This window comes from Anabrus simplex, chromosome 1 (assembly GCF_040414725.1).
Source record: "Anabrus simplex isolate iqAnaSimp1 chromosome 1, ASM4041472v1, whole genome shotgun sequence".
In the NCBI taxonomy this organism is placed as follows: Eukaryota; Metazoa; Arthropoda; class Insecta; order Orthoptera; family Tettigoniidae; genus Anabrus; species Anabrus simplex.
In genome coordinates this window covers 1,118,450,612-1,118,464,292 of record NC_090265.1, presented here as the reverse complement: position 1 = coordinate 1,118,464,292, position 13,681 = coordinate 1,118,450,612, and the positions used below count along the sequence as shown (strand labels likewise).

The 13,681-nt window shown below is 43.4% G+C and overlaps 1 protein-coding gene across 8 annotated transcripts in view; it reads right to left on the bottom strand.

The window, feature by feature from the left end:
- Positions 1–13,681, bottom strand: part of Obsc (Obscurin) — a 980,481-nt gene that overhangs the window by 574,608 nt on the left and 392,192 nt on the right. For all 8 annotated transcript variants that reach the window (XM_068225413.1, XM_068225414.1, XM_067137343.2 and 5 more), the window contains one exon: positions 10,944–11,084. In XM_068225413.1, coding sequence (XP_068081514.1) covers positions 10,944–11,084 — 141 coding nt within the window. The remainder of the gene's footprint in view (positions 1–10,943; positions 11,085–13,681) is intronic.

The window sequence follows — 13,681 nt, the reverse complement described above, 5'->3', positions numbered from 1 at the left end:
TCTCAATTTAGCCCCTTTTGACGGCTAAACATTGCTTTGATTCGAACTCTAACAATTGTCTCAGTTGCTGGAATTTTTTGAGTTTTCCAAAATTGTTCTGTCATCATGCCCGGCCCTCGCGATGTTCTCCTCCTTAACTATTTGCGCAAAGAGGAGTTGATATACGAGTTAACTATCAGAAATGTGCAATCTGGAGGCACGGTTGCAATCGACACCAACAAGCTTAGAGAGTCCCTTGATTTGCCCATTTCCATCCCCAATTTGGGAGAGAAAGAAATTGATGATTCTCTTTCCACGATCGTCGAGAATATTACTGGGCTAGCATCTGTAGTCAGCTTTTTTGATGAAAACGATCCGTCTCCTAATCAAATTAAGCGTGTGCAAGGCAGGCTGTATCACTTTGCAAATAGAGTTAATGATCTGTTGTCTCTAAAGGTGAATGACGTTCAGAGGAAGGACGCTAATACGCTCCTTGAAACTATTTCTGAATTGTCTAATAAGGTTACTCAATTGCTAACCGGCGAAGTTCCTCCCAAAACTGATCAACCCGCCACAGTGAACGTAGGTAGTGATGAAGAGCCTCCTCAGGGAGAAGTCAATAGGATAACCGTTGCTGCTCAAACTATCTCTGCCCCATCGAACAACGAATCTGAACGCCGTGCGTCATTGGGTAACATCCGCTCTGAATTAACTTCTTTGCCATTGAAACCTTTAACGACTATGTCACCTGGGTTCAGTAGCTTGCCTCATCCATTGGCAATGTTGCTTAGAGGTATCTCTAAGTTTTCCGTCAACACCACCAGTGATGTAATTTCATTTTTAAGATTTCTAGTGGAATTTCAGGATCATGCTCTTGTTTTTTCTCTTTCGCCATGTCAAATTTTGCAAATTATCTATCCGTATGCTATTGGTATTCTCTCTGATAAAATCGTAAGAGCCATTGCCGAGCAATCATCTATTGAGGATTTCCATGCCCATTTGCTAGCTAACTTCATCCCGGCTAGGGCCAGGTCCTCCCTGATTCAGAAGTACTATTACCGTGTACAGCGCTTGGATGAAAACTTGGCTGATTTCATACAAGATATCAAATTCTACACTAGGGTGTTTGCTCTGCACTTTCCTGAAGATCAGATTGTGCAGGCTATTGTAGAAGGTATTTCACCATCCTACAGGTCATATTTGTGTTTCGCGGCGTGTCCGCAAACCTTCTCTGAACTTGAAGCATTGGCCGTCTCAGCGGAAGGAGTTAGATACGCCGATTCTTTGCGTGTCGCGAAAGAACCCCCGCCTTCCTTTAGTAACACTCGGCCTCCACCTCGCCGACCAGTCAATCTCCGTAAATGTTATGCTTGCGGGTCGCCTGACCATCTGCGCAACAAGTGTCCACTGATCAAGCCAAGTGGGACTAGGAATGGAGCTGGTTCATCACAAGGCTGCTTTAAATGTGGGGCTTTCTCACATATCGCCAAGAATTGCCCAAACTCAAATAGCACCCCCTCCTGCTCTGGTGCAAATTCCACCCATGCCAATAATAAAAAGTGACTAGCGGCTTCGGCTGAGTCGACTAATTCTGCTTTCCAAGGCTCAGCCCCGGGCAAAAGGGTCGAGAATTCAGGGAATGAGCAATCTTCAAATTCTTTTTTTGAATGCCCCAGAGAGTGTCTTAGGATTGCGGCGGATACCCCCGCACCTGTTCCTTTTCTTAGGATTGAGTTGAATAACGAGCCTATAACAGCTCTCTTAGATTCAGGCAGCGTTTGTTCCATTATTTCGGCTGATTGGTATTCTAAATTGAAATCTGTTTGTAAACTCCCTGACTATGACTCATCTCCTGTTACATATGTTTCGGCTAATTCATCTCCATTAGAAATTCTAGGTTCCTTACATGTCAAAATTCGTGTTTTTAAATTTACATGGAAAATCAAATTGTTTGTGGCCAAGCATTTGTCTTGCCCCATCATACTGGGAGCGGACTTCATGTCTCACACTGGTCTGGTGCTCGATCTTCAGAGTAAGTCGTGCACATTCAAATTTGCCTCTAATTGTAAAATCCCTCTATTAAAGTGTAATTCTGCATCATGTTCATCTATTTCGCCTACCCAGGATGAGATGTTGTTAGACCTTAGACATCTACCTGAGGAGCAGGCTGATAGTATTCGCAAATTGTGTCAGTCGTTTCCCGAGGTGTTCTCTGATACTCTTGGTGTTACTGACCTTATTGAATACAAAATTGAGGTCACGGATTCGATTCCTGTTCGCTTTCCACCGTATAGGCTATCTCCACCTAAAATGAAGGCTCTGAAAGAAATCATCGATCAGATGTTGAAGGATGGTATTATTAGGCCCTCTAAGTCAGCGTATTCTTCGCCTATTTTTCTAGTCCCGAAACCCCAAGGAGGCTTCAGGCCTGTCATTGATTACAGGGCTCTCAATCGGAAGGTGGTGTTGCAATCTGTGCCCCTTCCCGACCTTCATTCTTGTTTTTCATGGTTTCGTAAGGCCAAGTTCTTCACCATCTTGGACTTAAATCAGGCCTATAATCAAATTCCCCTAGCCGAAGAGTCTAAACATCTTACAGCGTTTGCCACGGACTGGAATTTATATGAATACAACCGCGTGCCTTTCGGGCTCCCTACGGGAGCAGCTGTACTCACTAGGCTGCTAGATAGGGTCTTCTCCGACATCAAATTCGAGTACTTATATCACTACTTAGATGATGTCGTCGTATTTTCCGAAACCTTTGAAGAACATCTAGATCATCTGCGAGAAGTTCTCAATCGCCTTCGTAAGGCTGGGTTAACTGTTAAGTTGTCCAAGGTTGCCTTTGCTAAGCCCTCTATGTCATTCCTAGGGCATATTGTGTCACCTGATGGTGTAGCAGTCGATCATTCTAGAACACAGGCCATCCGTGATTTTAAACCTCCCAAGGACATCAAAGGTATCGCCAGGTTCATTGGTATGGTGAATTTCTTCAGGAAGTTCATTCCTAACTTTGCTAATAGAGCGGCGCCCTTAAACCTTCTTCGTAGGAAAGGCATCAAATTCGAGTGGGGACCTTCTCAACAAGCCGCTTTTGAAGATCTGAAATTAGCTCTCTGTAATGCCCCTGTACTTGCTATGCCTGATTTCTCGAAGAAATTCATCGTCCAAACCGACGCATCGTCGTCAGCAGTAGCTGCAGTTCTTCTTCAAGAGACTGAACTAGGGAGGCGACCCATCGCCTATGCGTCTAGGACATTGTCAGCTCAAGAAGCAAAGTACTCCATATATGAGCTTGAAGGTTTGGCAGTCTTATTCGCCTTAGAAAAGTTCCGTCTCTATCTGGAACACGTCAAATTCGATCTGGAGACAGATAATCAAGCCTTAAGCTGGGTCTTAGGTAGACCGCGTCGTACAGGTCGTATAGCCCGTTGGGCCATCCGTATTTCTGCCTTCCAATTCGATGTACGGCATATCAGAGGTACTGAAAATGTTGTTGCCGATGGACTCAGCCGTATGTTTCATAACGACGTAGAGACCCACGAACCGGTCGACAGTTCATCACCTTCCGAGTCCATACTATCTGGTGTTAATGCCATCTTAACAGATGCTCCCATGCTTTTTAGGGATATTGAGAAATACCAACGTGAAGATCCGACGCTGGCTCCGATAATGGAAACCCTTTCTTCTGGGGAACATGCTGTCCCTTATGTTCTGAGGAATGGTGTTCTATGTTGCCCTTCGAGGCATGATAAGTTGATGAAAGTTGTTGTTCCAGCGGTTCTTGTACCTATGATCTTCAAATACTATCATGAGACCCCATTGGGGGGGCACCTGGGTATCTTTAAAACTCGTGAAAAGATTCGTGAAATGTTCATCTGGAAAGGTATGGACGGTGAAATTCGGGAACTTGTAAAAGCTTGTAAATCTTGTTTGATCAGTAAACCCACCATGTCCACTAAAGTAGGCCTTTTGTCTTCTCATCAAGCGTCGCGCCCCATGGAACGCCTGTATATTGATTATGTAGGACCCTTCCCCCAGTCGAAGGGAAATGCCAACAAATTCATCTTTGTATGTGTAGATGGTTTTACCAGATTTTCTTGGTTATTTCCGACTAAGCTGGCTACCGCTCAGTCCACCATTACTTGCCTAAATTCTATTTTCGCTTCTTTTGGTCCGTGCCAATACATTGTATCTGATAATGCTAAGGCTTTTACATCTAATTTATTTCGTAAATTCTGTTTTGACTTGTCCATCTCTCATGTAACTACTTCCGCTTATTACCCTCAACCATCTCTGGCTGAACGGGTTAACCGTAATCTCAGGTCCGCACTTATTGCCTATCATCATGAAGATCATTCTAGGTGGGACACGTCCCTGCATTGGTTAGCTTTTGCTTTGAATTCGGCGGTCCATGAATCACACAAATTTACTCCAGCTTCTTTAATGTTCAAGTTTGTTCCCAACTCGCCGCTCTCTAACCTCTGGTCTCTGAATGACATTCTACCCAAGATAATAGATCCGGACAACATTAAAGATCTTTGGAAGAAGGCTAAAGCCAATCTTAAAGTGTCTCATGAAAAGGTTAGGGAAAGGTATGATCGTGGACGGAGACCCACCCCTTTGAAGGTAGGCGACCAGGTTATGGTCAAAAATTTTGTTCCCGCGGGCAAGCTTGCCCCCAGATTTCATGGGCCTTGTATCATTCTCGATTTTCTTACGCCGGTTACCTTATTGCTAAGTAATCCAGCCACCGAGAGGATATTTAGAGTTCACCTGTCCCAGGTGAAACCGGTGTAATTTCTGTGTTAACTTGCTTCATAGTATTTTGAAAGGATATGAAGGTTATATTTTTTTTTTTTTTGAGTTTCACTTTTAAGGCATTCTGCCCCTTCTGTAATATTTTGGTTTTAGATGTAAGCCTTGTGTAAAACCTGCCCCGACCCGTTAAACTCCCATCCTGTTCTTGCCACGGCCATTACCACGCTCCCGTCTCCTGCTCCACCTTACACTGTGGCTTCATAATAGTAAATGCCATGGATATCTACACGCCGCTGGCCCCTCAACCTCTCCACAAGCCTGTACCCTCAAAGAAGATGATAGTCCAACACAATTCTGCCGCCTAGCTTTAATGTTTCAGCGCCCCCGCAGCCGCGCAGCGCCGTGCAGCGACTGGGGAGGGGGATGGGCCCCCTCCTCTCCAGCGAGGACGACATGTGCACGGCGAGCCGGAACTCTCCTCCCGGCCAAGGCTGATGTGCGGCGCACGACCTGCTACATGCCCGCAGCCTGTATCTGTTCACCGCGGGCGCGGCGTACTTCAACTCCTCTGCTCCCCTCATAGTGCGGGCGAGCGGTATCTCAGGGTACTTGAGGGGTCCGAGCGGCCTCCGTTGGACGCAAGCTGCAACGGCCGGTCTGGCCATCCGACTCAATCTACATCAACTACATGGACAGTCACCATAAGTAATGATTACACTTGGGAATTCAACACCATATTTGGTGGACATTGCCAAATTTTTCATCACCTTCAAGTATTAAAAGTTTATCTTCAGAAATTCAACTTCTAAAAACAGAAAGACTTTACTTCACCTGCAACAACAAATTGTGAAACTGAATCACACAACATTCTGAAAATCTTGTAATCTATTTTCATATTCACTTTATAACTTGGAACTTGTTTCAAACTGATTTCATGTGTCACCCCTGGAGGAACTTTTGGGGGGGGAGGTCTGTACCGGGCGGTACACCTCTACTCTGTTTATTTAAAAGTTGCGCCAGTTGAAACTCCTCTTCTGGAGGAAGTCTGAACTTTATCTACACTATTAATCTACTAATTTCTCAGAAGATGTCACTACCTGGAAATTTTTGAGTTTGTGAACTGTGTCATTTTTGATGTGTTTTTGTTTCACTTGAAGTAAGAAGTGTGAACTTTCTCTTCTAGAGGACACTACTGAAGATCAACAATAGTGCGACCTAGTGCGGAGTCAAAGAACTATTTTGTTGGAGAAATTTTTATTTCAAGAGTTTGTTCTTGGTTAAATTTCTTTCTGTCATTGTTTAAGTTGGCTGTATACCCCTCTTTTTCCCCTTATTTTGGATCTAGCCAATCCCGAATTTCTTTAATTAATTTTCCACCAATAATGTGTTTCTTCTTCCTCTATGTAGGGGTTTCTTTTCCCTAGCCAATAAAATTTTTGTGGGAGGGTGTTTTCTTTCCCCTAACGCCTAGAATCTTCCGTGAGAGGATATAAACTGCTGACTTTGGGGTCTCCGGGCCACTTCTGTTCCATCTTTCAGTGTATTAAGTACATAGCAGGAGGCGGGGAGCGCCTCTTTCCTCGGCGGCGGTCAACAATAAGGTAATGGCCGATTAATAAATTCTTTCTTTTCTTGCTCAGCAGTTTAACTTTCGGGGCGGGTTCTAAGCGTTCAACCATGTAACCTTTTCCTAAAATGTAAAAACAACTGGTATCTATTCTATTTTAAAACGACATATCGGGATAGAGAGTGCTTAACCCTCTCGAGCTCCCACTCACATCGTCTTAAGGTGAACTTATTTTCTCAACCAATTCTTCCGTAATGTAATGTAAATTGCTATTAAGTCACCTCTGTAGTATGGGATTAGCCCTTGTAATAACGGCCTAGTGCCAAAGTAGGTTTTAAAAAATCAAAGTGTATCAGGAGTGCGGTTAGCCTCCTCTCAAATTGTTATTTTAGAGGTCATGTAATCAACCTCCTTTTCATGTAATAGACCTCAGTAGGTTGGGTATTTTACCCCTGTGAATACGTCCTTAGAGGACAGCTTGAAGGTAGAGTTTGGTGTGGCCTTTGAGAGGCTTAAATTTTAAGAGCGGATCGCTCTTTTGAAAATGGAGTGTCATATGCCTCGTGGAGGCTTTTCTGTGTAATTCGGAGCCAGGGGCTCCTAGGGATGAATGGGGTTTTCTGCCCCTCTGTTAAAACTTGTGTTTGTGGTAAAACTGAGCTGATCGCTGAAGTCAGGGCGTGAAGCCCAAAACCTGTAAATATTGTAACTCCCCTTGTTTTGCTACATTGTACCTGCCATGTCTGTTATTGCTTTGTTTTTGAAAAGAAAATATAACCTTGTTAAATTTTAAATTAATTTTACATGCACTATAATTTCGTAGCTTGAAACCCATTCACACCCGCACCTTCTTTTACGCATAACTACCGCTAAAACACGGTAACAGTTTCATTGTACGGGACTGAGAGATATGGCAGAAGCAGATCTGATGATATTATACATATATTTGAGCCAGCTCCACAGTCTAGAGTTAGCATGCCTACCTCTGTTTGATTCCTGACCAGGTCAGGGATTTTTTTTTTTTACCTGGACTTGAGGGTTGAATCAAGGTCCACTCAGCCTATGTGATTCCAACTGAGGAGCTATCTGATGATGAGATGGTGACTCTGGTCTAGAAAACTATGAACAATGGCCAAGAGGATTCAATGCACTGACCATACGTCACCTCATAACCTGCAGGCTGTAGGTCTTCAGGCTGAGCAGTGGTCATTTGGTAGGTCCATCAGAGCTGTTACACCATGGAGATTATTTGTTTGTTCTACTGCATTTGCTCATTCAGGCTACATTTATGTTGCTGAAAGGGATAGGCCTATAATTAATTATTGCCTGTCTCTTTGGTACGTATGTGTAGGCCTGCCCTACCGTACCGTACCCACTCAAGTCTCTTAGAAAATAAGATCTAGATTGATACTATTTACACTATTGAATGCCCATACATTGCACATATGGACGGCCAGCCATGCTGAGATAATTTCGTAGGCTATTATACAGAAGCTTCAAAAAATATCTGATAAGAGCGACTTTAATTACTACCGTATCGCAACCCATAATCGACTGCAGTAAATCTAATGCTGTCACTCCACTGCTGCTAGCGACGCTGAATGCAGTTTTCGTGCGTTTTTGTCAAAGCTGTCCTGTCTTGTTTTAGTAAGAGGTCTTTGAAATTACTTATGTTTGTAATGTCTATTGCACGATTTGCGAACGTTCTACAGTCATGACTTACCACGAATTGTAGTCTTTTTCCTCAAATTCTTATGTAATTCACATGTTTTTGTAAATTTCTATGAATTTCACCATTCTTTTTGCAATTTTGGATAAATTTTGCCATGAAAACAGCGATATACCGCAATTATCATCCACCAATCGATCACCCAAAATCAAGCGATAATTCGGTAAAATATCGATTGTCGATAACTTTCCGTTCGAGATATAGAAATAAGATTGTTACGCAATTTAGCGATTTTACGCGCGCCATTGTAACCTCTTAGTGCCATGAGGCTAAATTGTATTGTTCAGACTTGATCTGGATATTTTAACAATTTATTTTTAAAATTAAGTTCTCAGAAGGGTATCATAATTTTATTTCACCGACTGCGTATATTACAGAATTCAAGCTCTTTATGCCTTTTCAATTGCGTAATTACCAGCGTTCCGCCCCAGTGTCGCAGTGGCTCTTCGATTATTATTATTATTATTATTATTATTATTATTATTATTATTATTATTATTATTATTATGCATGTATAAATATATTTGGGTGTAACATAGAATATATTTCAATATTTGAAATTATCAAACGATGTTCAGAATATTATGTTAACATGTTTTGAATCATTTCCATAAGCTTCTTGCATTGTGTTATTGGTTGGATCAGTTTCCCTTACTGCATGTGGCATTTAATTCATAATATTTAGGCATTTTATATATTTCGATATGTTCTATCTATCTTAGATCCATCTCTGGTGAGCTCCTGGTGTCTCCTGGTGGGGGCTAGAACAAGTTAGTTAATTTCATTGTTAGTCTCAGTCCCATCCTTGGTTTTGACGATATGAGAGTGACTGAGAGGTATGAGCGATGTCAACCGGGCAAGTTGGCCGCGCGGTTAGAGACGCGCGGCTGTGAGCTTGCATCCGGGAGATAGTGGGTTCGAACCCCACTGTCGGCAACCCTGAAGATGGTTTTCCGTGGTTTCCCATTTTCACATCAGGAAAATGCTGGGGCTGTGCTTAATTAAGGCCACGGCCGCTTCCTTCCAACTCCTAGTCCTTTCTTATCCCATCGTCGCCATAAGACCTATCTGTGTCGGTGCGGCGTAAAGCCACTAGCGATTTCAGCACCGTAATGCCATTCCCTACGCAGCCAGTCCCTGTGATGAGTGATGTGAAAGTGTTGTTCATAGGTTTGGCTGGTGTATGCATTTCAGTAGGCTTGATAGATTGAAATGTAACAGCACCGGAGAGGGAAAGCAACGGGAAACTACATCACTTCTAATTTCCTCAGTACCCTTTATTTACAACCCCATTTATGTGATTACCCCAATGAAGATCTTTCCTTATACTAACACCTAGGTACTACCTAGGTACTTACAATGATTCCCATAAGGAACTTTCACCTCATCAACGCAGTAATTAAAACTGAGGGGACTTTTCCCATTTTGTGAAACTCACAACCTGACTTTTATTCCCGTTTATAATCATACCATTGCCTATTGCCCAACTCACAACATTATCAAAGTCATTTTGCAGTTTCTCACAGCCTTGTAATTTATTACTCTATACATAATAACATCCGGTCTAGAAAGCCAAGAATAACGGCCGAGAGGATTCGTCGTGCTGACCACACGACACCTCGAAATCTGCAGGCCTTCAGGCTGAGCAGCGGTCGCTTGGTAGGCCAAGGCCCTTCAAGGGCTGTAGTGCTACGGGGTTTGGTTTGGTTTGGTTTGGTTTCGTTTGGTTTGGTTTGGTTTATACATAATAACATCATCCGCAAAAGCCTTATCTCTGATTCCACTTCTGTATTCATATCGTTTATATATGTATCAAAAAAATAAAGGTCCAATAATACTGCCTTGTGGAATTCCCCTCTTAATTATTACAGGGTCAGATAAAGCTTCACCTACTGTAATTCTCCGAGATCAATTTTCTAGAAATATAGCCATCCATTCAGTCACTAGTCTAGTCCAACTGCACTCGCTGTAAAACTATCATCAATTTAAGGTCAAGGCTCTTGATATCCCTACACCCATCTGCGAGTACAGCCACACTTAGCCTTTTTAGCCCATCACCTCGTATATGACCCATTCTCCTTGTGCAATATAAGCACTCCCGTCAGTGGGATCTTCGATAAACCAAGTTCAATTTATACAATTTCCCATCTCTTTTCCCTACTGCCATCAAGTAATTCCCTTTTGAATTCTACATTCACCCTTCTCCATTACTACCATAAACCCTTCTCCAGGCATATGCCGGAATGGTACCTAACTTAAGGCCACGGCCGCTTCCTTCCCTCTTCCTTGTCTAACCCTTCCGATGTTCCCATCCCCTACACAAGGCCCCTGATCGGCGTAGCAGGTGAGGCCGCCTGGGCGAGATATTGGTCCTCCTCCCCTGTTGTATCCTCTCGACCCATAGTCTTACGCTCCAGGACACTGTCGTTGAGGCGGTAAAGGTGGGATCCCTCGCTGAGCCCGAGGGAAAAACCAACCCTGGAGGGTAAATGGATTAAGAAGAAAGAAAGAAAGAAAGAAAGAAAGAAAGAAAGAAAGAAAGAAAGAAAGAAAGAAAGATAGATCTGAGAGACATATGCTATACATATCGCAAATTCCTTGATATTAGAGTAGCTCATAGTCTCTTGGAATACTCACCGTCGAGCGAGTTGGCCGTGGGGTTAAGGGCGCGCAGCTGTGAGCTTACATTCGGGAGATAGTGGGTTCGAACCCCACTGTCATCAGCCGTGAAGATGGTTTTCCGTGGTTTTCTATTTTCACACAGGCAAATGCTGAGGCTGTACCTTAATTAAGGCCACGGCCGCTTCCTTCCCACTCGTCGCCCTTTCCTATCCCATCGTCGTCATAAGACCCATATGTGTCAGTGTGACAAAGTAAATTGTAAAGAAAAACCATTGGAATACTCACTCTCGTCGCTGCAGTGCCACGTCGGCCCGGACAGATTCGCCGGCATATCGTCCGTCGTACTCGTCTTCCGGGGAGCGTTCCAGGATCCGTGCTGGCACCCAACCTTGGCGAGGCACGTTATTGCACGTTCGTACCAGCCATCTGCAACATACCACGATTCATTTAATACAAAAACACATGACACAATCAGATCCGAACAGAACTGGGTATTTTTGAGGTATGGTTAGGTATGTAAATTCATAACGTCTATTCGGCTGCTGTTACAAAGAAAAGTATGATTTTTAAAATGTTATTTGTTCGGGGCGTCGACCTAGAAAGATATTTTGATCCAACTTGCACCATGTGTGTGAGGAACCTGCGTGTATTTTGTAAATGGCGGAAGTCCCCAGGCCAGGGATATTAATAATTTACAATTAAAAATCCCTGTCCCGGCCGGGAATCGAACCCGGGGCCGCCGGGTGACAGGTGGACGCGTTGCCCCCTACACCGCGGGGCCGGACTGCCGTATGACTTACTCTTCCGTGAAGTAGCAATGCTCGGTTCTCGTGTGATTCCTTTTCTTTCTCCCACTATTGACAATAAGGCCTATTTAATGACTGGACTGGTAAGCTCCTTGAATTGAATTCAAAGCAATAATCATCACCACCACCTCAATATCAGGAAAACAATTCCACATTCTCCACTCTCGGTCAGTACGGTGTATAGTTTTCCGATGCCAACACTAGGAAGAAACATGGTAACTTGATGTTTGATTTAAGAACAATCGAAGTTTGAATTCACTTATTTAAGGGAAATTTAAGAAACGGGAGAAAATTGAATTATCCAATACATAAATCGCAAAAAGAAAGTGAATCTGTTTATTTCACTATACCAACGATAATATTTTAATACAAGTGGTATACATATCGTGCTAGGGTGAGTTTACAGATGCAGTAAATGGTCCTCTCTGTTTTAAAATAAGTTATATATTTGTGGTTTACAACAGTAAACCTACAATGATTCACTACAACATTGCAACATAGTAGCTATCTTAGTTACAATATATCATGTAAGACTAAACAAACTATTACTGCAAGCTTACGCTAGTGTAAGCTATCCTTTAACAATATTGCATATTAGCCTATTCATTAGACGGTAGTGTGTGTTGCTTTTACTTCCTGTAACAATATTGTTACTTCTTCAGAGCGCAACAAAATTCTGAACGCAGTTCATAGGCCTTCGCCTACAAAGTTTTTTACGTTTACTCTCAACATTTACACTCCACGCGTACAAACATATCACACAGAAAGCATGATATGAACTATAACAGCCACGGGACAAGTTGTTTTTGTTACCGAGCGAGTTGGCCGTGCGGTTAGGGGCGCGTGGCTGTGAGCTTGGATCCAGGAGATAGTGGGTTCGAATCCCACTGTCAGCAGCCCTGAAGATGGTTTTCCGTGGTTTCTCATTTTCACATCAGCCAAATGCTGGGGCTGTACCTTAATTAAGGCCATGGCCGCTTCCTTGCAACTCTCATCGTCGCCATAAGACCTAACTGTATCGGTACGACGTAAAGCCACTAGCAGAAAGAAGTTGTTTTTGTTGTTGTTACTACTTCACATTAAGAAGGGTACAGATATATCATCACTGTCAACGATCTCGTGTACCAAATGCATATTGCTGTGGTGTTCATTGTATGTATGTCCAACCCTTGTCCCGTTTCTCTACGGGGTCGGGTATGAAGTGAGATGAATCTTCGTAACGAGTTTTTGCGATGGGATGCCCTTCTTGACGTCAACATCAGAGGAATTTAATGAGATGAAATGAATGGCGTGAAACGACATGATATATGGCAATAGAAAAGGAAAGGGTGAAACCCGGTGCTGGCTGTCGAATAGCACCAAGGGGTCTGCCCACGGCTTTACGTCCCCATCCAACGGACGACTCGCCATCAACAGCGGCATATGCCCTCACTCCATATGAGAACTGCGAAGAGGTTAAGCTCTTGGCACGCAATCTAGTGATTAGAAATTGTATACTTTCATCTCCCCTACCCTGCCGACCAGCCGGGCTGAGTGGCTCAGATGGTTGAGCCGCTGGCCTTCTGACTCCAACTGGGCAGGTTCGATCCTGGCTCAGTCCGGTGTATTTAAAGGTACTCAAATACGTCAGCCTCGTGTCGGTAGATTTACTGGCACGTAAAAGAACTCCCGTGGGACAAAATTCCGGCACCTCGGCGTCCCCGAAAACCGTAAAAGTAGTTAGAGGTCTGCCGGCCAGTATTCTGATGGTGAATTTATTTTCGACCAACGGGATTCGAACCGGCTAACCACGGTGTCAGACCATTTATAGACTTCACGCCTTAACGATGGCAGCCAGGTGGGTTTGTTTTCCAGATCAACAATTAGTGAAATAATACTTTTAGGGCATAGACGAATTTATTGTCGTTAGAAGACCGTAGCGAGATATTCCAGATCCACGATTTAACTCTCAAGGTAGTAGCTTTATTTTTAACAAGCGTAAACAATAATTGTGCCGTTGTATCACAATAGTTCCAATCACTTACCTGAAACGTCATTTCACTAAATTTCAACAAGGCCGAATGAAATGAAATCAGCAAGCACGTAAGCAAACACTTCGCAAAGCCGAGCCTTGAGGTGCAGCCTGCCTCTTACTGGAATGTACTGGATTCGATCTCAAACTCGTCCACGGATATTAATCCTGGAGGGCTGGAAGGCGCTTCTCTCAGCCTCGTGATG